The 26,534-nt window shown below is 52.8% G+C and overlaps 1 protein-coding gene across 18 annotated transcripts in view; it reads left to right on the top strand.

Moving 5' to 3' along the window:
* Window positions 1-26,534, top strand: part of HDAC4 (histone deacetylase 4) — a 410,616-nt gene that overhangs the window by 320,593 nt on the left and 63,489 nt on the right. For 16 of the 18 annotated variants that reach the window (XM_077155606.1, XM_077155607.1, XM_077155612.1 and 13 more), the window contains 4 exons: window positions 1,300-1,420; window positions 6,524-6,645; window positions 20,003-20,134; window positions 24,136-24,248. In XM_077155606.1, the coding sequence (XP_077011721.1) occupies window positions 1,300-1,420; window positions 6,524-6,645; window positions 20,003-20,134; window positions 24,136-24,248 (488 nt within the window). Of the gene's footprint in view, window positions 1-1,233; window positions 1,421-6,523; window positions 6,646-20,002; window positions 20,135-24,135; window positions 24,249-26,534 lie in introns of all 18 variants that reach the window. The other 2 variants (XM_077155600.1, XM_077155616.1) reach the window with 2 other exon arrangements.

Raw genomic sequence — 26,534 nt, 5'->3', positions numbered from 1 at the left:
GTTACTATGAAAAAGCTGCACAGCTGAAAAGGAGAGAAATGTGCATGCACACGCGCAGGCCCAGCTGGGCAGCCAGCGGGGGCGGAGGGCAGGGCAGCCCACCACGAGAGGGGGACGGCTACCAGGGCACGTGTGGCCATGAGCTGCCGCCCTGCCTCCCGGGTTGTGGCACTGAGGGGTCAGGGTGAGGTGATGGTCCAGGGCCCTGTGTCCAGCACGCCGCGAGTGGGAGGGGCGACTCTGGAGACATTTTGGAAAGTGGTTTAGTGGGTCGTTTGAAGGGCTATAAACATGCCCATTGTGTCAGAGCTGGTCACTCTGATCGCCTCTCAGTACACCTGTCGACCCACGGCAGTCATGGCTCCGTACCACGGCAGCTCCAGCCACTGCCACAAGAGAAGGAAAAGTGGGAGCCAGAGCACCCCCATCAGGCAGCAGCTCCCAAAGCTATGTTTCAGTCACTTCATGAAATGTTTTTCAACCGTTAGAAGTGCTGTCTGGTTACTGTGTAATAGCAAGGAAGACTTCCAATATTCCTAAGTGGAGCCATAGTTATAAAAGCGATGCACAGTATGATTGCAGCTCTGTGGAATAGGCATTAAATGCAAGAAGTTTGGTGTCAGGGCAGCAGGTTTAGGCAAGTACATGTGTGTGTCGATTTCTCAAATTTGCTCATTTTCTTTAATGGGACTGAAAAACCACCACAAGAAAACGACACCACACTCTGTTATGCCTTAAGTCCAATTTAGTAAAACCCTTTCTGTTTAAGTAAGTAGTTGTGGACTGAAAACTAAAGGAACGTGGCTTTGATACCATCAGGAGCAAGATGAGGCTTTGTCTGTGGAGGCATTTCTAAGCAAGTCTGCCCACGAAGCAGGCTTCATCCCTTTCACTTTCAGTTCTGGGTGTGAGGCTTAAATTCGCACAAAACCCTCTTTCTTGGATTCCCCTTCTTTTTGCTGTATCAAGAACGAAACCACCATGCTGCCAGAGCCTAATTCAGAATGCTCCTTTATGTAAGAATATTAAAATGGCCTTCAGCAGTGGGCTCTGGGTTAGGTGACAGTAAGCCTTTGCGGTGATGAGCTCTGCATTTTAAACAGAATGCCATGATGGAGAAGTCTTGATGGGAAGAGGGCCTGTTATAAAACTTCTCCCGTCCTGCTTTCTTTAAGGAAGCTTTCATAGTATCCAAAGTGTCCACTGTCTTACTTCCTTCTGCCCTTTGTCCAGCACCCCTCCCTGCTTCCGGGCCTTTCTCTGCAGAGCTGTGGCCACCCGTCTGCGCTTTCCCCTCAGGTGCCGTGGCCAGCACCGAAGTGAAGATGAAGCTGCAGGAGTTCGTCCTAAATAAGAAGAAGGCTCTGGCCCACCGGAACCTGAACCACTGCATCTCCAGCGACCCTCGCTACTGGTACGGGTAAGTGGGGAGTGTGGGGGGCCCAGGGGCCCAAGGCTTTACCTGGTGATACAGGGTGGTGGGACTTGACGCTCCCTAAGGCGCAGAAACCAGTGAAGGGGCCTCGTGCTCAGCTGGCACCGCAGTCGTCCAGACCAGGCAGGAGGCACGGCTGCAGGTCAGTGGAGTGGTGCCCGCGTGGTCGGGGCCCGGCTCTCGTGTTGGCCTCTCCTGTTTTCAGCCATAAGACAAGGAGCTTGTATTGAAACTGGTCTAAACTATCCATAAGCACCAGCACCCCACTTTCTGCCCAGTGTTCTACTGACGATTAGGCAAGCTGGTGAGCACCTGTGGCACGTTGATGACTTTTATACCTAAGAACTCCCTACCAGCCTGTGTAATTGACAGACTACAAAAGAAAGGGGGTACACCACTGCTCAGGTCCCAAGGCTTCAGGACTGATGCTTGTGTGCAGGAGGGTCTCTTTCCTCAAGAACTGGTGTTGCACACACAAGCTGGCCCTTAACAGAATCAGAATGGAGCAGCAGGGCTAGGCGGACAGCTACGCCTTGCTCACCCCAGGGCGTGTACTGCCCATGGGTGTTTGTGGAATGTAACCAGTGACACAGAAACTCAGAAGACACACAGTGACAGTGGACCATGAAGAGCAGGCAGATGGCAGCAGCTAACCAAAGGCACACTGCAAGAACACACGGATCCATTTGAAATGGCCAGTGGCCAACTGGACCTGCTGTCCATGCTAGTGGTATGCTCGGCCACATGGACTTTGGGGTGGAAAGCCCCTTGCCCCACCGGCTGGCAGATATAGCCGAGGGGTATGGCTCAGATGGTATCTATTCAGATTGTTCACCCTGGAAAGGGCAAGAGAGAAGGCAGGAGGAGCTTGTGCCTGGGAAGAAATGGAAAGCATCTGAGAAGTGCAGACCCTGTGCATCACAAGCGGGAGAGAAGCCCTCTCTGATCCTTTTGGGAGGGAGTATAGGAACTCTGAAGGGTGGCACATTTAGATGATTATACTCATAGAGTGGGGAGGCCACAAATGCTTTCAGGAGAGGAGCAGCTCTTGGGAAGGCAGGACCTAGCAAGGGGCTAGAGGGCGGTAAGAAGACTGTGGGACCGGAAGAGGTCAGGGGTTTCAGGGAGCAGTGCTCGGGGTTGACAACGTGGAGTGTCTTGGTTGAGGACGAGAGTGGTGTGGAGAAAGATTGGGGCAGTGGGTGCCAGAATATTCCATGACTGGGCAGGGCCTGGGCATGGGGAGAAGTAGCTGGCCATGAGGGAGGCCGGGGTCCTTGTGCAGCTTCAGGTGGATGGGACCAGTGGGCTGGGATGGGACCAGATGGGTCCAGGGCATGGTGGCACTTGGTGAGAATCGGAGTCCAGCAGGGAGGATGGCAGCAGCATTTGGCGAGAGGTTGTAAATGGGTGCGGTGTTCCAGATTCAGTGAGGGGCTCCTGGCGAGCAGGCACGAAGGGAAGGGTGCACTCCTGCTGTCGTCTCCAGGCACGGCAGGTTGCTGGGGTGCCAGGCTGGCTGAGGGCCAAGGTGCCAGGTCTGGGAGGCTTGTCCTGGGTTGCAGGGCTTGGCAGGGAGTTCCCTTGTTTCAGAGTGATTTGGAGTACGCAGACCAGAGGGGGAGAGCTTATTCTTGAGGAAGTCAGCCAAGGGACAGTTTTGTTGTTTTGTCACATTAGGAGCCTAAATGTGACGTCACGTGCAGCCTGACACGAAAGCTGTGTCGGGCCACTGGACGGAGCCTGGGCTCAGCCACCCGCACGGTTAATGGGGAATGAAGCAGGAACCTGAACGTAACCCGAGAGCGCTCAGACTCTTAGGCCTTGGGATAGGCAAAGAGCTCTTGGTTTTTTTCCTAAGTTTTATTCTAGTAACATTTATTCAACCTAAAATTTCCCCATTTCCCTTTTTAGCCATATTCAAATAATAATCCAGTGTGATTAATTATGGTCACAATGTTTTGATACTATCACCAATTATAAACCAAAAACTTGATAAATTAGGCTTTATCCAAATTGAAAACTTCTGCTTTTTGAAAGACACATAAAACAATGAAAAGTCAAGGCATGGACTGAAAGAAAATGTTCATAATGCATATATCTGACAAAGCACCTGAATCCAAATATATAAAGAGCTCTTACAACTCAATAATAAAAGGGCAAAAAAAAAAGAAAATCAGCCTACTGAAAAAAAAATTAGACAAAAAGATTTGAACAGTTTCTCACCAAATAAGAGATATGAATAAACACCAGAAATAAGCAATAAGCACAGGAAAAGATCCTCAGCCTCAGTAGTCATTGAGGAAATACAAATTAGAACTACAAGATACCACTTTACACCCATGAGGAGGGCTGAAAACAAAAGGACCATGTGTTATAAAAGGTGGAGAGTGCCTGGATGTCATACATTGCTGGTGGGAATTTAAATAGGACATTTTGGCATTTTCTTATAAAGTAAATATATGTCTGTCCTATGACTCAGCAGTTCTACTTCTAGAATTTACCCAAGAGAAATCAAAACATCATCCATATAACACTTTTACTCAAATATTCAGAACAGAGCTCTTTACTCATAAGGGTCAGAAAGTGTCCATAACCCAGATGTCCATGAATGGGGGAATGGTTGAATAAACTGGTGCATCCATACCATGGAGCACCACTCAGCAAGAAAAACCCACAACCGCTGCTACACGCTGAGACTCCTTCCCGCGCGCAGCAGCCACAGGCCGCGTGTGGTTTGGGCATTTGCAGTGGGACTGGTCCGAGTGCAGATGTGCTGCAAGTGCGACTTACACAGCAGGGGTCAGAGGCCTGGGATGGAAACAAAAGGCATGTAGGATTTCTTGTGGAAATGATAATATTGTGTATATATTGGATTAAATAGATATTTAAAGTAGTTTTACTTATTACCTTTTATTCTTTTTAATGTGGCTACTAGGGAATTTAAAATCACTCATGTAGCCACTCGATATTTCTTTTGCAGAGTGCTGGTAGAAGTGGTTACGGGTTTTATTTACTTAAGGCCACTTGGATAAAACTGATGTCATGGGAAAGGCCAGTTCTCGATAGAGTTTTGATAGTTGAATTTGTGTTTAGTTTTTTTCTTTCTAAACTAAAGGTGCTGTTTAGGAAGAACACAAAGCACTATTTGTTTTCATGTCTTCATCGCTGGACAGGGATGGCCTTTGAGATAAAGTCCCAGGTTCGTCCAAGAGCTCCCTGGCAGGGGGTGCAGAGCTGCTTCGCCACTGGCTTCAAATTCAGGGCTTAAAGTAGGGAAGGTCATTCCTGATGACGGGGTGGAAGGATAGAGGGTGGGTGTGTGAGAACAGAAGATAGGGTTTTACTTTTCTCAGGTGTCTCCAGGGACACCCCTGCGGTTGGTGTGATGAGAGCTCAGTCTTGCAGGCCAGTCTGAGGAAGAGTCTCCAGGTATGATGGACCAAGACGGCTGTGCTGCCTAGGCACCATCTGGAGGCTTTGGCGCATTCTGAGATGCGAGCTGCTGCCCGTGCCTGGCACCCAGCATTCGCTCTGCTCTGCAGGAGGCCACGGGGCCGGGAGTGGCCAGGCCAGCTCAGCAGCGCAGAACTCCCTGCCAGGAGCCTCAGTTCAGGGTTGGACAAGACCACAGCATCTCAGGAGATCAGCATGGGAAGAGAAGAGCTCGAAGGTCTGAAAAGAACACCACCTTTCTAACTCCCAGCTTGATAGCAAACCAAACCCTCAGCCCCTTGGAGTGTGTTGGCAATAAGGATTATTATTCATGACACCATTCTATGTAAAAACAGTTACTTATTGTATTCTTAGATCACAATAGACACACATGGGCCAATCCATATTTTCTTAGGAAGGAGAAGTAAATGCAAAAGGAGTGCCTGATTTTAACATGAGATTGAAGGAAAAGTTTGAAATGACCAAGGCTTGTCCCCATAGCATACAATCTGGACACCGGACTCAGTAGAAAACTCTCGTGACACTCTGGGCGTCCACGACACTATTTGACTCTGACCTCTAAGGTGAGACTGCTTAGTGAGGGGGCTCTGCCGAGGAGGGCGTGAGCAGCACACCCCTCACCGTGCACCTGAGAGTGGCCCCAGGGCTGGGCAGTGGCTGGGCCTGGCAGAGCTCAGAGCTCAGGTTCCCCAGCGGCTAGGCCACCGTCCTTGGGTCTCCTCTGCACTAGCTCATGCTCGGGTATTTAAAGATACACCCGTCAGCGTCTAGGAGCCCACCTCCTTAACGCACATCACTGCAGGACGTGGATGTGAGGTGCTGCGTACGCAAGTAAACAGTCTCATAGATTCCAAACAAGAAAGCAGGCAAATTTGTCTCAAGTCCTTAAGCTGGTCATACAGCTTCCAGCCTTGAGAAAGCTGCCTGGCCACTAGTGTGCTGAGCAGGCTTCTGCTGGCCATCCCCTTGGAGGACCTCACTGGCGATCATCCGCCTCCCCCGACCCCGCACCCCCAGGCCGGCCCTGCCGGCCCTCCTCTGAGCACCCTGCAGCAGCGGGCAGCTGCCTGGCCCTTTGGGGTTTGAGCAGGGCTGGGCTGCTGATGAGGGACTTGGGTTTCTGGAATAAGCTCCCCGAGTCAGGGGCGTTGGCTGCCACCTCCAGAAAAAGGGGGAACCCCCAGGGCGATGGCCTGAGGGTGTGGTTGAAGACTCTGGACATCTGCTGCTGAAGAGAAGCCCTGTGTGCTGGCCTAGCCATGGGCTGTGCCCTCAAGAGGAGCATTCCTTGCTTCCTCACCCCTGCAGCCTCCCTGTCTCCCCTGTCCTGCCCTGAGGACAGGCCATCTGAGACCTGCTGCCCCGGGCCCCACTCAGCACGCAGTGCCGCGGCTGAGGTGGGGGGTCAGCATGGGGTGGTGGTTTGCTTGCTTGTTTCCTTCTTTAGAGCTTGTTTTCTTTCATCGCACCTTTGCCTCTGGAGAAGAGGCGCTTCTGCTGGTAAGAAATTGAAGCGGACTATTGGTCAAGAAGGAAGCCTCGGTGTGGCCTCCTGCTCTGTCCCCAGGGGCGGTGCCCGGCCAGGGTCGCTGCTGTGGATTTCAGACGCTGTCCTTGCCCTTTTGCCTCTAGGAAAACACAGCACAGCTCCCTCGAGCAGAGCTCCCCACCGCAGAGCGGGCTGTCGGCCACCTGCAACCACCCAGTCCTGGGCATGTACGACGCCAAAGACGACTTCCCTCTGCGGAAAACAGGTCAGTTTCCAAGGTTTGCTGCCGGCCTGGGGCTCTGCACGCCTTCTGCCGAGTGTCCAAGCGGTCCCCAGCTGCAGCCTTTCTCCCGGGCTCCTTCACGTCTTTGAACCATTTCCATTTTTCATTAGACCTTCATTTTGAAAGCATTCCCTTAGGACTCAGGCGAAAAGGAAATGAATGTTATGAATATATCCCTCCTTTGATTTGGAAGCACAAACTCACTCTTTTTTTGATGACGTGTTTTACTTTGCTGCAGTCTGAAGCATCAGCTGGGTGGTCACAGCGGTAAAGCAGTTCCCGCTGCTGTGAGTCACATTCTGTGCATGCGAGGGTGCATTTGGGCCTCAGTGCTGACCGCGCAGATCCTTGGGCTGCCGGCGGGGGAGCTGTGCCCAGGGTGGGCGGAGAGCTGTGTGAGAAAGAAAGACATTGCGTCCTGCAGGGATCATCTCAGGTGGACCCGTAATTCTATGCAGCAGTTCCATCACAGCACAGTGGGAGAAGGGGGCTCAAGCATGAACAGAGTACCTGGAAGCTTCCAGAAGCAGGGACAGGGATTCTGGTCCTGGGCCAGACAAGAAGAAAGCCTCGGCAATCGTGGACTTGGTCCGGCGGTAATGGTTTAAGCAGAGCAGTGGCCTTTTAGAAAGCAGAATCCAAGAGGGCGGGGGCAGGTACAGGAGAGGGCGTGCCCACCGCGGCTATGCCCCAGGGAGGATGAGGCCTGGGGCCATACACGCCGGCCAGGTGGAAAAATGCCCTGGCCTCCAGGCGCAGCAGGTGAGTCCGCATATGGCAGCCTCCTTCCCGGGGCAGCGCTTGGGAGCAATGTCTGTGGGCTCAGCTTCTCAGTAAACAAAGTCTGTGCTCTGCGCAGGATTCTGGCGAAGTCCAGGCAGAATGCATTCACACAGTCCCAGACTAGCAGTGCTGCCCAAGGGACGAGGCAGCATACTGAGGGAGGAGTGCCCGGGGCCCTCCTGCTGCTGTCCACCCTGAAGACAGTGGGCAGTGCCTGTTGGCAACGCCTTTCAGGGGGGCTGGTGCGGCCCAGTGAGGGTTTGGTGTGTTTGGGCACCCCAGGGCCCAAACCAGAGTCGAGTGCTGAGGCTGGAGAGTGTCCCTCCAATAGCAGGGGCACCTGGCTCAGGGGTGCTTCTCCCAGAAGGCTGTGCCCGCTGGCCTGCAGCAGCATCTGCAGGCCTGTGTCATCAGCTACCCCTCAGATCCCCTTTTCTGAGTCCTGATGCCGTTTTTAAATAACTTCACATAGGCACGGTTAAGTGCAGGCGGAACGCTCGGGGCTGGTTCTCTACTCGCTCTTCTGTTAGCTCTGTGTGACCTGTGACAAATTATTTAAATCTGCTCAGCCTCAGTTTTCTCATCAGTGAAATGGAGCCAAACACACCCCTCTCTTCCCAGTTGCAGCTGGTGGAAGGACCTCAGAGCACCCAGAAGGGGGCTTCCCCTGCTCTGGGTGGGAGAGACATGGCACCTGGGGTCTCTCAGGCAATGACCACAGGGCTGGAGGGTGGCATCTGAGAGCCTGGCTGCCCTGTGGTCTGTCTCTCCCTGAGAGCCTTTGCTGAGAACACTATACTGAGCCTTCCTACGTGAGGCCCATAGGGAAGGCGAGCATGCGCCCGCTGCCTCCGGCACAGGAGGGGCCCTTGAGCCCTTCCAGGGACCAGCCCCCCATGTACACTCAGCCCCGGCTCATATTAGAACGGCACAGGCAGTGGTCTGCAGGTGGCTTTTTTGGCTCTGTGCCCCTCTCCTAAACGAATGGGGCTGGCCCAGCCTGGAGAGCGGCCCCTGTGTGAATACTCTTCAGTGGGGTCCCAGGAGCCTGGCAGGTGTGGCGGTCAGCACATGCGAGCCTTGTGGCCTGCAGCCTGGCTGCACAGGGCTCAGTGAGCCTCCCCCGCTGGGTGGCCGCTGGCTCCCTGCCCCAAGCTCTTTCCGTCGGGATTATTGGGAGCAAAGTCACCAGGCTTTGCAGTTTGCTTTTAACCTTGTTGACATAGCCCCACTACAGCCTCCTGCTTCCTGAGGAGCCGAGAGAATTCCCTCTTTCCACACTCAGAAAGGTGCTCCCGAAGAGCTTGGTTAAGATTTCACTGTTGCCAATTAAAAAAAAAAAAGCATCACTAACATGTTAATAATATAAAGTTTTAAGAAGAAACGTTTAGACCACTTAAGAGGGTAGTGTCATTAGGTGGCCTGTATCACTCTTTCTAGAAGTATCTACTTTTAATCAGTTTATATCGCTAATTCTAAATAATTTACATCTGTGAATTTCTGCAAGAATCAGTAATGAGTCTTTATGAAATGAAATTTTAGTTACACAGTATTTTGAACGACTGACAATAACCTGGAATGGTGTAGTGTATTCATGAGTGACTGTGTCATCTCACCTCTACACCGGTTCATGGTGTAGGGTATGCATGAGTGACTGCGTGGTCTCACCTCTACACCGGTTCGTGGCGTAGTGTATGCATGAGTGGCTGCGTGGTCTCACCTCTACACCGGTTCGTGGCGTAGGGTATGCATGAGTGGCTGCGTGGTCTCACCTCTACACCGGTTCGTGGCGTAGTGTATGCATGAGTGGCTGCGTGGTCTCACCTCTACACCGGTTCGTGGCGTAGTGTATACATGAGTGACTGCGTGGTTTAACCTCTACACCGGTTCGTGGCGTAGTGTATACATGAGCGACTGCGTGGTCTCACCTCTATACCGGTTCGTGGCGTAGTGTATACATGAGCGACTGCGTGGTCTCACCTCTACACCGGTTCGTGGCGTAGTGTATACATGAGTGACTGCGTGGTTTAACCTCTACACCGGTTCGTGGCGTAGTGTATACATGAGCGACTGCGTGGTCTCACCTCTATACCGGTTCGTGGCGTAGTGTATACATGAGCGACTGCGTGGTCTCACCTCTACACCGGTTCGTGGTGTAGTGTATGCATGAGTGGCTGCGTGGTCTCACCTCTATACCGGTTCGTGGCGTAGTGTATGCATGAGTGACTGCGTGGTCTCACCTCTACACCGGTTCGTGGCGTAGTGTATGCATGAGTGGCTGCGTGGTCTCACCTCTACACCGGTTCGTGGCGTAGGGTATGCATGAGTGGCTGCGTGGTCTCACCTCTACACCGGTTCGTGGTGTAGTGTATACATGAGTGACTGCGTGGTCTCACCTCTACACCGGTTCATGGCGTATGCGTGAGTGACTGCGTGGTCTCACCTGTACACCGGTTCGTGGCGTAGTGTATGCATGAGTGGCTGCGTGGTCTCACCTCTACACCAGTTCATGGCGTAGTGTATACATGAGTGACTGCGTGGTTTAACCTCTATACCGGTTCATGACGTAGTATATGCGTGAGTGGCTGCGTGGACTCACCTCTACACCGGTTCATGGTGGTCTTGCCCACAGTTTATGTCCCTGTCTTTGAAGGGCAATTATGTGCACATGAGCATGTCAGGTGGCGGCTCTTGTCCAGCTCCCCACGTGCCTGCGGTGTTGCCTGTCCCTGAGGGAGCCTGGATGGCCCCCTGGATGACCTCAAGTGGTTTCTCACCCTTGCAAAAGAGAAACACAGAACCCCATGAGATCGACCTGGCAGCCAGGGCCACGTCCCCTTCACTGGGCTCTGCCCAGCTTCACCCAGCTGCCTCGCTGGCTACCTGGCAATTCTTCTGGAAGCCTCTCTGCCACAGTTCTGTCATCTTTAAAGCGAGGAGATACTTTGGAGGCTGTTAACACTGGCGTAGGCATGGGAGAGCCTCCATTCTGGTGGTTGACCCGCCTTACCCACAGCCCATCCCTGCTCGACTCTGCAGGCTCCCGGGCCCTCCCCTCGTGCCCCACAGTTCAGCCAGGAACAGGCAGGAGCCGCTATGCTCCACTCAGGGTGACCGGACAGGAAGAACGCCCATGCGAATTGCCAGGAATCTGGCTTCTGGCCATGTCTTGCTCTGCTGGGTCTCCGTGGCCCCTCCTCTCCCCCTGGCTGAGCATGCCCTGAGCACCCCCTCCCAGGGAGCTCCTCCACATGCCCAGAGTCAGACCCCCTGCCAGGGCCCCGGTTCCCAGTGCCACCTTCCTTTCCTGGGTGTCTGGTGCAGGACAGCCTCCACTTCCTGCGCCTTCACCTCCCGCCAGGATGCAGCCTGGCTTTGCCAGCTGCAGGATGGTGTGTGGTTCACCCAACAGGCCTTTTCTTGGGTGTGCGCCTCCCCAGCGGACTGCGCCAGAAACCTCACTGATGCCAAGCAGTCAGTTCTGTATTCACTCTGAATAATGGATGTTTTCTGACTTCAAAAAGCAACACCACGTTCTAGTCTATTGAGGATATTTAGGGATTTTATTTTCCTCCAGTAGGGTTTCCATCTTGATATTCTTGAAGATGTCAGCCACTGTATTTTTTGTCTTGTTAGTAATGACTTTTAAGTCACCTTCTTACGTGGCTTCTAATCAATGAAAAGAGACCAAAACAAAACAGACATAACTGCTGCCATCTACCCCACCCTTTTCCCCTTCGGTCGGCAGTTCCTGGGGTCTCAGCACACAGCCCGTGCACCTGCTCAGCTCCCCTGCCCAGGGCTCCTCAGAGCTCCTCAGGCCAATGCCCTCATCAGCCAATCCCCAGCATACCATCAGGGCACGGCTGGCATCGACCTGTACTGTGCTCACCATTTGTCCTAAGAAAGCAAGATCCCAAGGCTGGCCCTCAGCACAAAGTTGCAACCTCAGCCTTGTCCCAGAATTGTCCAGCTAACATTAGACCTGGCTTCACAGCTGGCTGCGAGTTAAGAGAAAGCCAGGCAGGATCTGGGGGCTGAGCTGCTACTGGCCCCCAACTCCACAGCTGCCCTGGGTTGGCCTCCACAGTCCATGGCTCCTCAAGCCCTTCCCTCTGGAAACGGTCACCCAACCAACACCTCCCACTGTGCACCCCCTCGCACCCACCCCGAGTGTGCAGCCAGTGCTGGGAAGTGCCACCGGACTCCTTTACTAGACAATGGGTGGATTTCCCGGTTTCTACCCTTCTCTGGGGGAAGCAGCACAGCTTGCGGAGGCAGGTTGGGCTCTGCCACGAGCCTGCCGTCCCTGGGCCAAGCACGCTCACCTGTGAAATGGTGCGACCGTGCTGTTGTCTTCATGGGGTGGTTTAGCGAAGGTCAGCTCGGTTGCTGTTGCCGTTGCTGCCGCGGAGTGGACGGGGAGCGGGGCAGGACAGGCAGTCAAGGCCACATGGCTCAGGAGGGGAGAGGAAGAGATGTGGTGGCTCTGGAGCCCGTGTGGAGAGAAAAGGCTCCTCCTGGCTGCCTTGCCCACACCGTGCCATTACGTCCAGGAGGTGACCAGAACTGTGCCCACCTGCACCTCCTGCTGCCCACTGTGGGATCTTCCAGATGCATCAGCCTCTTTCAATTATGTGCATCCTTGGCTGCCACCAAAGGGAGAGCAGCTTGTAGCAAGTCTGCTGTGCAAAGCCCGTCCAAACCCTGAAGTGACTTTCTGAACAGCAGCGTCAGCAGCTCCTTGATGCATACTTGACTCCTTGAGGTGGGTATTGGGGGCTCTGCTTTCCAGGCATGGAAACTGAGGCTTATTGTCTTCCCCGGTTACCCATCGGTAAATTGAGATGCAGACTCAATTGCGATTCCTGCTCCCTCTGCTTGCCATTGGGGTGCCATTGGAGAGAGCGGTGCCTGATCAGCGCCTGGACATGCTGGCTGCAAGGCGATGGAGGGCCGCCCTCCCCAGGCTTGTGCTTTGCCACCTGCCTCCGCCTGGTGGGCTTTGCGGAGCTTTGCCATGTGCTCCACCCCAACGTGGGCTTTGGGGCATTCGGGACGCGCACCCCGCGTGCAGGGCTCCGGCCATGGGCAGGCCACAATTCACAGCAGCTTCCAGTGGAGCAGGGCCAAGGCGAACTTCCAGAAGGCCCTGGTTAGCCCGTGGGACTGTCTGGGGCAGGGGAGAGAGCAGCTACCTGGGCATGAGGGGTGAGGCTGGGGTTTTTGCCCCAAATATAAATGAAGTGGTTCGAGGCCCCAGCATTTCCTCCATCCTCCTGTGAGTCTGCACAGCGGCCCTGACCTGAGTGGGGTGACTTTTGAGAAGCAGGGTCTCATCCTGTAGGCTGCCGCCCAGCGCCATGCCCTCCCTAGGAGTTGCTCACCTAGGGAGGGCATGAAATGCCCTAGATTGCTGAAATGGCCATCAGTTGCCTGGCAAAGCTCCAGAGTGGTTTTCTTTTAATCAGTTTAGTTGCAAAATGTATCAATAAGCAAATGAAACTTTCCCTAGATACTCTTGACCCAAATGAAGTACAGGTAGGGTGTTCTCCCTGCACAGACAGCAGTCAGGAGTGCTGGGAAGTTGATAGGATGTGTCTCGGTGCCCAGGCCTTCTGTCTGGCCAGAGCCTCCACGCTGACCGAGCACATCCACGCTGGTCACCTTGCCTCGTGCTATTTTCACGCCAGGTGCAGAAATGGGCCACAGAGTGGTGGGGCCAGGCGGGAGGGTACATTGCCCGTATGACCCGAAATTTGATGCTGAGGTGTGGTCTTGTGTGTCCACAGTGGCTTGGTGCCGTGGCATCTGCACTTTCATGAGCTGCTTGTGAGGCCGTTCCCCTGGCCCACTGGCCCAGCCAGCTGCCCTCCAACCCCCGCACAGCTCCCCGAGGGCTCCGGGCAGGTTTGGGGCCTTCCACTGCCTTGGCGGTCTTAGAAGTACACACCACTGGGTGGAGAGATTTTAGAAGAATGTATGTTGTGCTTTTGCAAAGAAATTCAGAGAGATGGCAAGTGTGGTTAAGTCTCAGGCAGCCTCCGTCTCAAGAGAGGCTCACAGTCGCCTGTGTCCCATCCTTCTAACTGGCATGTTTCACACTTGAGCTCCTTCTAATATGAAAAGTTCCCAAGGAGACCTTGACTTAATCATTTTCAAATGCACATTTTTTACTGTGTTCAATGGTAACCCCCTCCCCACTCAGGGTTGGTCCAATGAAATATGCTGTTGAGAGGCTTGACCTGGCAGGAAAGAAGAAACAGAGCAGCATACCACCCAGAAGGCCAGACTGCTTTTTTCCTTTTTAAAATAAGTTACAGGGTGGACCGCGGTGGCTCAGCAGGTAGAGTTCTCGCCTGCCATACCAGGGACCCAGGTTCGATTCCCGGTGCCTGCCATGCAAAAAAAAAAAAAAACAAACAAAAAGCATGTTGCATAAGTAGTGTATGCCCGGAATACATGTAAACCTAAATACACGCACTCCGAGCCTTCTTTCCCGGAGGTAACTGCTGCCATTAGGCCGGTGACCATCTCACCAGTGTCCCACCAGCCCAAGCCTGAGACCAGAAATCCTACCAGGCAGACACTTTGATTGGGACTTCCTAACAGGAGACAGCTCTTTCCTAATGGTGCCAGTAGGGAAAGGGAAAGCGGTCATCCTCGGAAACAAAAGGAGGGTGCCTTATATGGCAGAGTCGGGACATCTGGCCACAAAGAGATCTCAGCTGAGTCTCACGGAAGTTGACGACCAGCAGTGACGAGGCTCAGTGACTTTCAGAGTCTGTTCTGGTTACTCGGCTTCTGCGAGCTCAAGGCCCCACCCTTTTCTCCCAGAGCCCCTGTGCTGCCACTCCAGGCGTTCCCTCTTCCCACAAAGGGGGTGTGCGCCTGTGGACAATATGCGCATGTAGTCTTCCTTTTGTTTACAAAAATACCTGCTTCACAGTTTTCCCTGAACCTTCAGTTTTCCGTCATTTTACATCACAGACCTAGCTCCTTATCAGTGTCAGAAGAGCATCACTGTTTTCTCCAACCTTCCAACGTGGGTGAGATAGAACTGGTTTCCAGTTTTAATTTCACCAGAAGTTGGGTGCCCTTGCTCTCCTGTGCTAGTGTTTCTCTAGGATGGAATCCTAAAAGAGGGAACATTCTAAAGTATCGGGCAGATTATTCCTCGCCCACGGTGTATGAGACTCCATCTCCCTGCCCCTCTGCGAGCAGAGTGCCATCACAATTCCTTCTGGAACATTTGAGGGATGGTTTTTCAAAAGGGGTCTTTAGATGTTGTGATGAGTAATTCTGTCACTGTAGTAAAGTTGGACAGCTGTCATGTTAGCGTCCACCTTCTCTGCCAGAGCATCAGCTCAGTGACTCAGCGACGAGGGTGGACGGGTTGCAGAACTGCAGGTCGGTCGCCTTCCTCAGACACCGTTTCCACGATGGCAGTGAGGGATGCCCCAGCTGTCCAGCAGGGCTGTACTGGCCAGGCCTTTCCCTCCGCCTGCATGTGCCCAGTGTCTAGACCTGTGTCAGTAAATGTTGAATAGACAGACGTTGACTGGCAAATCTTTTATCCGTTTTTCTATTGAGTTGTTTCTTTTTCTTATTTTTTAGGTACTCTTTATATGTTAAGACTATCAGTCCTGTGTCTGCTATATGTGATAAAAAAAACTGTATTTTAGTTTGTTATTGGTCTATTTTTAAATTACCTTTTATTTTCATCCATGTAAGTAAATACACATCCATCAATACACCACCAAGCACATCAGATTTACGGCAGGAAAACAACTGTCCCTGCCCTGCCCTGCCTCCCTGACCAGGACCGAGTGAGCAGCCATGGATGAGCCACAGAGAGAACAGTGGCTGGCTGCATTTCCTTGTTTAGCTGTTTCTTTTCCCTAAAGTTGATCATTTTTTCCTTTGCTTGCTTTTCTTTGTGCCCCTTATAAATTCAGTTCCACATTTGGTAGACCTGTAGCACTCTTCCCCCCGAACCGGCCATGGCAGGCAACTGAGGGGGTTTCCCCCTACTTACCGCCCCCCTGCCCCCAGAGCAGCTCTCCCAACCCTGCTGCCCCCTGGCTCCCCAAGGTAGTCTGTGTTCCAGAGCTCCCACCTGCTGTCACCTGGGCACTCCCTCCACTGTCCTCCCAAGCCCTGTGGCCTCTACTGGGTGGAGTCTCTGTTCCCTGGCTTTCATGTTCTCCTTTTTCTGAGTCCCCCTCTTGGTTTTGGTTGTGCATACCCTCCAGTAGCTTTTTTTTTTGGCACCGGCAGGCTCCAGGAATTGAACCCGGGTGTCCGACCTGGCAGGCAAGAACTCGGGCACTGAGCCACCATCGCACTACCCCACCCTCCAGTGGCTTTCTAAGAAATTGTGCAGGGCATGTAAATTTCTTGTGGCCTTGTGAGCCACTAAATATCTTTTTTCTTGCCCACACTTGATTGGTAATTTTGTTGGGTGTAGAATTCTGGGTCAGAAGTCATTTCTCTCCAAGGTTTTGAGGACATCCTCTTGCTCCCAAAACGGCTGTTGAGGAATCTGAAGTTACTCTGAAGCCGTCTTCTGTCCCAGCACTCAGAAGCGCCACCTATGTGCTCAGTGAGGGACCGTCCAGTGCACCCTTGCCTGGTCTCTGCCACCCTCCCAGGCCACGGGGTCACACTGTTTAGATGGAGGAATATGCCTTAAGTTATTTTCCCAGTGGTTTTCCCTTCTCTGCTTTTTTCCTATTTTCTCTTGCTGGCATTTTTATTAATTTGAGGTTGGACTTTTTTCCTCCCGTTTTTCTTCTTATTATCCTTTTATTATTCCTTCTTGAACACATTTTCAACTTTTTCTTCAGGCTGCTCTATCAGCAGTTTCATTTATTCTTTCTTCTCTCTTTTTCCTTGTGGCTTTATTCATCATGTACTTTTTAAAATTTCCTTTACTGTCAGTTTAGGGGTTAGGAATGAGCAGGTGTAAACCTCTGGGTTCACCTCTCCAGTAACTTTGTCTCCATGGAAATGTTTTGCGAGTTCTTTGTTGGTAAAACAGTCACCCTTTCCTTAATGGCTCTTACAAAGTGGCCTTGCTGTGAGGAAACCTGACTTCGATCCCATGCAGGAGTGCCGTGTCCCCTCTGAACCGGACCACGGCATAGTTAGGAATCCAGTTCTGGCTGTGACGAGGTTCTGTGCAGTGACTCTCAGGAAGAAAACGAAACTGTCGTGGTGCGCCGGTGTTCAGCCCAGGGAAGAATGAGCCTCTCTCCCGGTGAACACTGCTTCCTGCTGCAGGAAGGGGACAGGTACTGGGGACTGTGTGAGAGTTAAAGATTGAGATTAGAATGATTTTATCTGCCTTACTTCATAATTTACTCGATTGCTTTTAAGGTGAAACATCCCCGACTCCCCCATGATTCCCTTCATGGCTCATGGCTTTGTGCCCGGCAGGGGGTGACCTGGCACCTGCTCTGCTTGCAGGCAGGTGACAACTCTAAGTTTTGGCTGTCCTGCACAACGGTTTGAGTTACAGGCATTTTGCAAACCTCAAGAAATTTGCATATGGATAACTTAAAATGCAGACAGTTGGATCTTTTCTTTAGAAGTTTGCTTCACTCTTTTGAGCTTGTGCGATCTGTAGACTTGAGAAGATCAGAGAACATGCTTTTTTCTGGAGAAAAAAGGGAGTGAGGAAAGGAGGAACTTGTGTTGCAGTCACGACCCTTTCCAGCACAGTCTCCCCAGGCGTAGCCCCTCTCGCTCTGCTTGTTGAACGCACACCTGCTGGGGGAACTTCTGCACCCGGGGCCTCTCTGTCTCCCTGAGTTTGGCTCCAGGCTCCTCGTGTCCCGGGGTGCCTCTCCATCAGCTCTGGACTCCAGGGCCGCCGACAGCCCCTGCTTGGGCTGTACTCGGGCCACCTCCCCTTCCCTCCTGGCCCCTGTACTGATCACTCAGTCCTCTCCACAGACCTGTGTCACTGCCTCCACTTGACCATTAGATTCCATAGGACAACAGAGGGATGGGGAGGGGGCGCAGTGCCTGCTTCACACTGCCCCCTGGCAGGGGTGGCATGGACCTGTGCAGTTCGTCATGCACACCCCATGTGCAAAAGGGCCCCACCCTGGGCTCAGTCCTCTGCTGTCTTGAAATTCGACATCTTGAAATGATTTTTGAACCGGAGGCCTCTTTTCCATTGTGTACTGGGCCCTGCCAAGTATGTCCTGAGATCAGGTCCTTGAGGCAGGCTGGGGACATTGCGAGGCAGGGTCCCCCCGGCAGCGAGGGGCTGAAGGGTCAGCTCCGGGGAACATTGAAGAGCTCCCTTAGGATCAGCAAAGCTGGACAGAGCTTTCAGTTCTTCCAGATTTACTAGGACAGTGGGGTGTGGAAGGGATGGAGTGGGGTCTGGGGAAAGGACACAGAAAGGAGACCTGATGACGAGAAGGAGCCACATGGGAGGAGTGGACAGGCCGGCGGGCTCCAGGGTCCTGGCCAGAGTCCGTGGGCAGTGGCACTCACACCTGGGCACGGTTTCAGAGTCCCTCTGGCAGTCTGACAGGTTACCTGCTGAGTGCCGTCCTGGGAGTAGAGGCTCCAAATGTGAGGTGGCCTTCAGTCAGGCTTGGAGAGACCGAGGGCCCAGGGCCTGGGTTTGAGGGAGGTCTGGGCACTGGTCCACACCTGTGGCAATCCAGGGGTGGCTCTCGCTGATGTCCCACCTAACAGTCTCCTGAGGCTGCCGAGGCGTCAGTGGGTGTTGGGGCAGATGCTGGGAGGCAGGCTGTGCTCACATCTTAACAACTGGGATTGAAACCCCATGTTCATTTCAGCTGGAACAGCTGCTTTTAGATGAGATATTGGGGGCAGGGAGGACGGTATTGTTTTCTGGCCTGTTAATCAAATTTTATGTTTGGCTTAGTTTGGGTTTTTGTTGTTTCTACACAGTGCTAAGAAACTTGTTTTAAAAACAAGTGGAACATGTGAATTTGTGATTATCTCAAAATAATAACTATTAAAAAATAGAAGTGGTTCCTCTACTGCAGCCCATGGAGAGAGCGCTTTTGTAATTGAAACCTTTTCATCTTGCAACGTCTGAGTTTTAGGAGTGAGTTGGCACCTGCTGTCTGCACACAGATATGACACAGCATAAAGGGCATCTCTCCCTATGCTCGCACCCTTTCAGGTTGGACGTCTTGGGAAGCCTGGCACCTTCTTGAGGAACATCTTAGGTTCCTTCAGCAGTTCCAATCTAGGTCCCTCCAGGACCTCGGAACAACTGCGCCTGCCTCCAGGCGCCTTCCCAGTGGACCAGGCCCCAGGCTACCTAGTCCCTTCCTGGGGCCATTGGCCTGAGAGTCCAGTCCTGCCCAAGGGGTTGGGACACCCAGCATTCTGTTCCAGAAGTCACACGTAGATCTGACGAGTGCACAGTCCAGGTCTTATAACCCAAACTAGTCTGTTCCGACTCCAGGGAAAAGGTCACTTGTATCTGGAGAGCAGTGAACTCGTCATTCAAGAAGAATTAAAAATAGCAGAGTTGTTCATAAGAAAAAGTAAATCAAAAGAGGCAAAAGCTTATTAATTTGAAATCTGTAAGTGGTTGTAGGAGCCTGAGTGTCTTGAAGAAGCCTCAGAACCCAAAGGCTCGAGTGGCAGCAGCAGCCGTCTTGCCACTGTCCTCAACCCACGTGCCGAGGCCCACGCCCAACAGCCCAAGCCCCCAGCCGTGCTGCACTGCCCCGTCAAGGGTGCCCTGGGCTTCCTGGCTGCTGCACACCCCCAGGAGGCTGTGATTTGGTGGGTCTGGGGACATCTGGGCCTCCTGTGCAGACTGGCGTGGGATCCAGGTGGGATTCAGCCTGTGGGTTTGCGGAAGGAGGGCCTTGTTCACCCAGCAGAGCTGTGGACAACCACAAACAAGCCACACCCTGCCCGTGGCAAGGGGCTTTGCAAATCTCTGTCAGGGCAGGGTCTGCCTTAGCACCTCTGAGGTTTTCAGGCTGCTCCAGGGAGGGCACCTGGAGCTGGGGTGACCAGGTGGTTTCTGGAGTTTACACTAGAGAGGTGAGATTGAGATCTGCAGGTAAGCAGGAGACAGAAAGATTTAGAAGCCACTGCATGGCTCGAGGCCCTGACACGATTCCTCTTGGTCAGTTTTCTTCATTTTACAAACAGCACAGCTGTGCATGGTACCAGCAGTTAGAAGGGCTGAGATCACTATTGAGCAGGCATCACCCCTCACCATTTTTCTCCACACACAGCAAGTCTGACCACAAGTCTTGTTTCTTGACTGCTGCTAAAAGTAGCAGTGGCGTTATTATTGATGACCGCACTGATCCACGTAGAGCCCTATGTCCGGTCTAGCCGAAGGCATCAGGCATTTTTTATTCATGACTTGGGACTGGCGAATGGGACCAAAAGTGTCTGCCCCACCGGCTCTCCATCAGATGGCACGTTGGCGCGGAACGGGTGCTCACCCAGCAGGCACACCTCTCAGCCACCTGCAAGCCGTTGGGGAGCCAGTGTGTCTGCATGGCTGTAATGCCACCCCCTTTTCGTGCAGCTTCTGAACCCAATCTGAAATTACGGTCCAGGCTCAAGCAGAAAGTGGCAGAAAGACGGAGCAGCCCCCTGTTACGCAGGAAAGACGGGCCAGTGGTCACCGCTCTGAAGAAGCGTCCATTGGATGTCACAGGTATGTTAGAGCAGCAGCGCAGACCCCACCCTGCCAGCTGCTCTGGGAGGTTTTCCCTCCGGCACCTCTGAACACCGGGAGCTCTGCAGGGCCCTGCCACTGTTGGGAACCAAGAGTGGGCTTGTCCCACCAGGGTGAGGGGGTTGACCCCGGTGACACAGGGGAGACCCAGCAGAGGTGGCCGCTGCCCAGCCCCCCCAGCACTGTCTCAGAACCTGCATGAAGCAGCCACAGGTGTGGCCAGACGAGGCTGGTTTGGCCTTGGGGAGATGTTTACAAGGATTTTAAGTTGAGGTTTCTCTGAATACAGGGTTTTAACCGTCCCTGCCCTATTAGTGGTCAGTCCCGTGCTCCTCATCTGCTCCCACAGCCCACTAAACGGTGTCTGAACCGCTGGGCAGCACAGAAACCTTCCCTGCCAAGAGCACCGGGCTGTCTGGCGGAGAAAATAACAAGGAGGAAGCTACATTGTTTCCTCCTTATCTTGAGGCATTGCTCTGGACCGCCCTCTAGTGGCAGGCACGCAGAGGTGCATGAGCCGGGGGTGGGGGGGTGGGCGGCGGGAGAGCCAGGGAGTGAAGAGCCCAGCGTCTCCGCCTGTCCGCCAGTGCACAGTGCCTGTGTGACCAGGGCGGGCCGAGAAGGGGCTGCTTTGGGCAGTGTCCTGCATGGGAGGGAGTGCTCGGCCTGGAGTCTCCAGGAAACAGTGGGAGCCCAACTCTGCCCTGCCTGGTCCTCAGCCCCGCCCCACCTGGTCTCCAGCCCCCCCACTTGGCCCCCAGCCCCCCGGGTTATGCTGGTTCTAGGGCCGGGCTGCTCCAGAAGCCTGGGGGTCTGTAAGGGGCAGAAAGTGACTGGGCCCCTTGGTGTGGTGGGGAACCTGTTTTCTTTTCTGGTCCCCGTTTTTTAGAACAGGCCCCTCTCCTGTGGTCTTAAGAATATGAAGGGCAGGCCACGGTGGCTCAGTAGACCGAGTTCTCATCTGCTGTGCCAGAGACCCCAGTTCAATTCCTGGTGCCAGCCCATGCGAAAAAAAGAATGTGGAGTGGCCTCTCCTGTAGAAATCAAGAAAGGCCCTAACCTGAAGCCTCACTGGCTGGGAGAGGGCACGATGGGTGGGGACTCTGGGGTGCACAGTTGTCTAAGCACCAGGTGCAAATGCTGCCCTGTCCCATGAGCACCACCCTGCCACGGGCAGCCCTGGTGAGCACAGCAGCCACTGCATCTGTACAGCCAGGCACTGGCCAGCGTGCAGTTCTCCATAGTCCACGCTGATAGCCGGTCTGCGTGCCTGGGTCTGTGCTGGGTACAGGGTGATGGAGCAGAGTCCTTAACTTTTGGAAACTGACAGTCTAAATTGAGAAGTCACCCCTTTACCTGGGGGCAGCAGCAGCCTATCCACCCCAACCCTGCTCCCTCTGGAGCTGTGTTATAAAGACAGTGTGTCCTGAAGGAGCCCAAGGGCCGGAATTCCTAGGAGAGGAGGGCGTGGGGCTGCAACCTGAAGGCTAAGTGAGGGTGGAGGAGAGAGAAGTGGGAGTTAGTTCTCTGTGGTCAGCACAGGCTCTGGACAGCTGCTCTGGAGGGGCTGTGTCTTCAGTAGGTGGATAATTAAGGCGTTCTCAGGAGGCTGGTCACACATAACAAGGGGAGCTCCTCCTGGAGGTCCTGGGGAGGCACTGAAGGTTCTTGAGCAGGCAGGGGTCCATGGCAGGGAGGAAACAAGTCCTTGAGCACACCCAGAGAGAAGGCAAGGGGTGGGAGGCAAAGGGTGCCAAGGCAGCTCCATACTCTGGCCAGGTGGTCATGCTGTGAGATTTGGAGAAATGAGGGCCTTCATTTTTCAGTTATTAAGGAAATGCATGCCTCATGTAGAAAGTTTAAAGAAGAAAATAAATCACCATGTGCCCACTGTCTAGAAGTAATTGCTAACATTTCAGCATATTTGTTTTTTAGTTTTTTTTTGTGCATTCTTCATGTAGCCGTGCTGTTGCCTTATGAGCGATGTCATCTCCCTTTTTTACTTGCTGGGAGTCACAAGAAATTTTTGGCACCTCTAGCAGTATTCCATCTTTGCTGACGTAATATTATCACAATGATTATGAATTTATGTTTATTTCCTCATACTGGATTCCTAGATTTAGAATGAGAAGAAAATCAAGCTTAGTGGAAGAAAAATGGGTGAGAGGTCAAATGTGTGGGTACTTTGTCCCACGGAGATGCACTGATTTCCCATGCCCCTTGCAAGAGGGTGCCCACCTGGTGACCCTCTGGAAATCGCATCTTTAAAGGGGGCCAGGCGGAGCTTGGGGCACAGCTGGAGGCAGGAGGCTGGCAGCACGCCCAGGGCAACCCCTGGAAAAAGCATGCCCATGTCCGGGTAGGCTGGGCATGGGCTCGCAGGCCCGGACTAGTGGGCTGCAGACGAACATGGTTTTGCCAGACTGGGGAAGCCCACGTGTGGGTCTGGCAGTTGGTGATGAGTGAGCGAGTGAGAGGTGAAAAGGGGGGGTGGACACTGGTGGTGGGAAGCCTTCCGAGTTCACGTGCAGTGCTGGGGTCCTGCCTCCCTGCGCTCCTGGGAGCAGGAAGAGGGGCTCTCCAAGGAACAGATGTCTGTGCCCAGTAGGTGTCCACCAGCTGACCCGGCGAGCCCTGGGCAGGTGGCAGATGCTGCAACGTCCAGCCAGCTAAATTAGGTTGTGTTTTCCCTTCACATCTCCCGTAAGCCAGATGACCTGGGGCGAGTCGGCACCTCTCCTGAGCTTTGGTTTTCCTTTCTGTGCAACACGAATAATGGCGGTGCCTTCCTCTCTGGGTTGTCCAGGGAAGGAGGGAGTTCATAAACCAGGTCTGACGTGGAGTGTTGGCCCCACCCCGTCACCACCCTCATGCTGCCCAGTGGTGACCAGCACTCTGTTTGAAAGAGTTGTCATGACTGACAGGCCGTGGGCAGCTGTACGGCCCCCAGCTGCAGGCAGGCCTGGGTGAGTAGGTGTGGGGCAGGTGGGACTGTAGAAGATGCTTTGCTGGGACCCTTAAGCCTCCTGACCCTGACCCTCACCACTTCAGCGTCCTGGCCACGACATCTGCCCGACCTGCATGTGCTGTGCAAGGCAGGGTTTGGGGCCAGGTGCTAATTACCCAGAGCCATCACTGACCTTCGGAGGCAAATAGACCAGACCGAGTTTTCCTTGGACAGTGTGAAGTAGGTGGTGTCATGGTTAAAATGCTCTTGAACCAAACAAGCTTGCACCACAAGCTGAACTAACCCTTAGACCTGTGCAGTGTTGCAGAGACGTGGGACTGCCATCTGTGTATAAGATAATAACTGGTTCTTCTGGAAGAGAGAAGTGAGGTCTGAGCTGGGCTCAGGTTCCTTCCAAGGCCGCAGATCAAACTGGAGCCTGGTTGAGCCTTTACACACTTAAAGATACTTTAAGGATAATTTGTGTGTATGGGGGGGGGGGGGTGGCTTCAAACTGCACTCATCAACTGCAGCAGCCACTGGCAGGGCTGTCCCCAAAAGTTTGCTCTTGTGGATGGAAAGGAGCAAATTACTTCAAAGTGATCTCTAATATGGGCAGCTTTACCCATAACAAAGTGTTTTTAGCCAGTGTAGCTTCAAAGTCATTTGGCTTCTCTGCATTCTGGTCTTTTGTTGTTAAATATTGATCACCTGTCTGAGGGCTTTTCTTCCTGGCATTGAGGATCATCTTGAAACTCAGAAGAGGCCTAAAATTGGTAACGTGCACATCTTAAAAGGCTGGAGCGGACCCTGTACACAGCCATACGCGGAAGTCAGCGGCAAAGCCGGAAGTAGGGAATTGGATTCACGTTCCCTGGTTCGGACTTGCCCTCCTGCTGGTCCTTGTTGGGATTTCTGCCAAGAAGCAGAAATTAGTGGAAGGCAAACCACGTTCAGGCACAGGTGGGCATTGGCCCATTTCTTTGCCTGCTGCCTGGAGTAGCGCTCATGACAGTGTCCCTCTGCCTTCCAGACTCCGCCTGCAGCAGCGCCCCGGGCTCCGGGCCCAGCTCACCCAGCAACAGCTCCAGCAACGTCAGCACCGAGAATGGAATCGCGAACGCGGGCCCCAGCATGCCTGCCGAGGTCAGTACCAAGGCGCCCACTTTCCATTTCTCTTTTCTGCTGCAAGCGTCCAGTTCAGACCAGTGATCTGTTTGTGTGCGCCCTTCACATCCTAACTTTCCAGGTTCGGGAGAAATAGGGGTTGCTGCTAAAATGTCCGTTTTGAATGGACCAGCTGTTCGGGACAGGTGCCCATGAGACAGAAGCCTTTGCTGTGCGTGAGAATCACAGCAGCGACGTGGTGGCCGAGCGCCCCGTCCAGGGCTTCGTCCTTGCAGGGTAAGGGGCACAGGCCATCCCCAGTCCGCCGCTCAGGCTGGGAGTGAGGGCACCTGGCTCTGCTGTGGCATCTCGGGGACCATGAGCCTCAGGCCACCCCAGCCAGCACCCCTCACATGGCCTCAGGAGAGAGGGCGGCCCGTGCGACTGCCAGACATCAATTTGGATACACAGCTATAAGTACTCAGCATTTTCATTGCAAATTTATAGTTTTTTTTATGTGTACAAAGATTAAAAAGTAAGATTACCACTAGGAAAGAATTCTATATCACTACGTCTGATTTCTTTCATTCCCATTTCTCTTATTCTTTTTAGTTTATGGGTATATTTCTTTTATTACCACCACTTTTCAACTTAACCAGTTTGAATGGTTAAATAAAAATAATCTAAACAGATAATTCAAAGTTTCAGCAGTCTTCATCTGAAAGTTTAAGGCCATGTCTGAGCCCTACCTTTAGTTGGCCTTAGAAATTATCCTAGAAATCCCTTCCTGCTAGTTGCATCAGCTTTTTTTAAAAATATTTTTATTGATAACTATCCACACACACACAGTCCAACCGTATTATAAAATCAGTGGCTCACAATACCATCACATAGTTGTGAATTCTTCACCATGATCATTTTTACAGTATATGTATCACCCTAGGAAAAACAGAACTCACATATCCCATACCCCCTACCCCTCCCTCTCATTGACCCACAGTATTTCAAAGTATTTCAATCTACCCAGTGTTTACCCTTTACCTCCCCCATTATTTATTTTTTATTCTTTTTTTTTTTCACTCATCTGTCCATACCCTGGATAAAAGGAGCCTCAGACACAAGGTTTTCCCAATCACACAGTCACATTGTAAAATTTCTGTGTTTATACAGTCATCTTCAGCAACCAGTGCTACTGGAACATAGCTCAGCAGTTTCAGGTACTTCCCTCTCTGCTAGTTACATTTTGTTGAGGGCAGTCAGATTTACTTTGATTTCACGTGAGCCTACTTAATAGTTAAATCTTAGCAATGTTTTGTGGTAGATTACATGGTTCAAATTTAAGTTGCGTATTAATTTTTACAAGTCATGCATTCTGTAAATTAAAGTACTGTGAAATAATAGAATATGAAAGTATTCACAAGAAATGTAAAAAGTGCAGTTCGTGTTTTACATTGCGCCCTTATTATGAAAGGCAGGGGATGGTCTCTGAATGACTGCACATGAGGTCCCTTGTTGTTTCTCACGCTGTTAGAATTGAACGGCTCTCTGAGGACATGGCACAGCCACATCTGCCCCAGGTGTGCAGTCGCAGGTCTCCTCGGGCCATGGGGGGCGCGGCGGCAGGAGGACAGCTTTCCTTTGCGTGGCCCCGGACAGGTTGCCAGCCCTCCGCAGCTCCTGCTGGCCACGAGGGGCGGGGCACTGAGCGCTGGCCGTTGGCCCCCGATGCCCAATGCTAGCGGCTCCATCTTGTCCAGAGACCCGGGGCGGCTGCACCAGTGCCCTGGCCCCAGACCACAGGGCTTCCCGGGGGTCCCAGGGCACCTGTGCCTGGGAAGCCCCTGGACATCTCATGGGGCAGATGCAGCATCATGTGGCTTACTGCACACGCCCCCGGGAAACACAGCCACCCACTGCTTTTTCCTGGGGGCCTAGCGCCGGGACCAAATAATTCTCTAAAACCTTCTCTTTCTAGAAACAAATGAAGTAGATAAATAATGTTGGTTATCAGGAAGAAATTAGGACTTTATAGGCATTTAAACTGTCTGCCTGATTGGTTCCCAGACAATTATGGTACCGTGCACTCCTGCTTTACCTGACCCAGCAGCCTCCATCTTTCTCTCTAAAGGATAACTTGCTGATATTTCTTTTACTTTTGAGCACACAAAAAAAGAAAATTGTCGGGGAAAATAGCCAGCGGCTGTCTTCACAGTAGCCCTTTGGTCATGCCTGTGCAGCTTAGCATGGGAGTGGGCGTGGGGTGGGGCAGTGGTTTCTCTGGGCAAGTTGCACTGTCCTCATAAGGCAGGACACGCGTCATCTTCT

Source organism: Tamandua tetradactyla, chromosome 3 (assembly GCF_023851605.1).
Source record: "Tamandua tetradactyla isolate mTamTet1 chromosome 3, mTamTet1.pri, whole genome shotgun sequence".
Lineage (NCBI taxonomy): Eukaryota > Metazoa > Chordata > Mammalia > Pilosa > Myrmecophagidae > Tamandua > Tamandua tetradactyla.
Note: the sequence above shows the minus strand (reverse complement) of the source record. Positions and strands in the feature narration are given on the sequence as shown.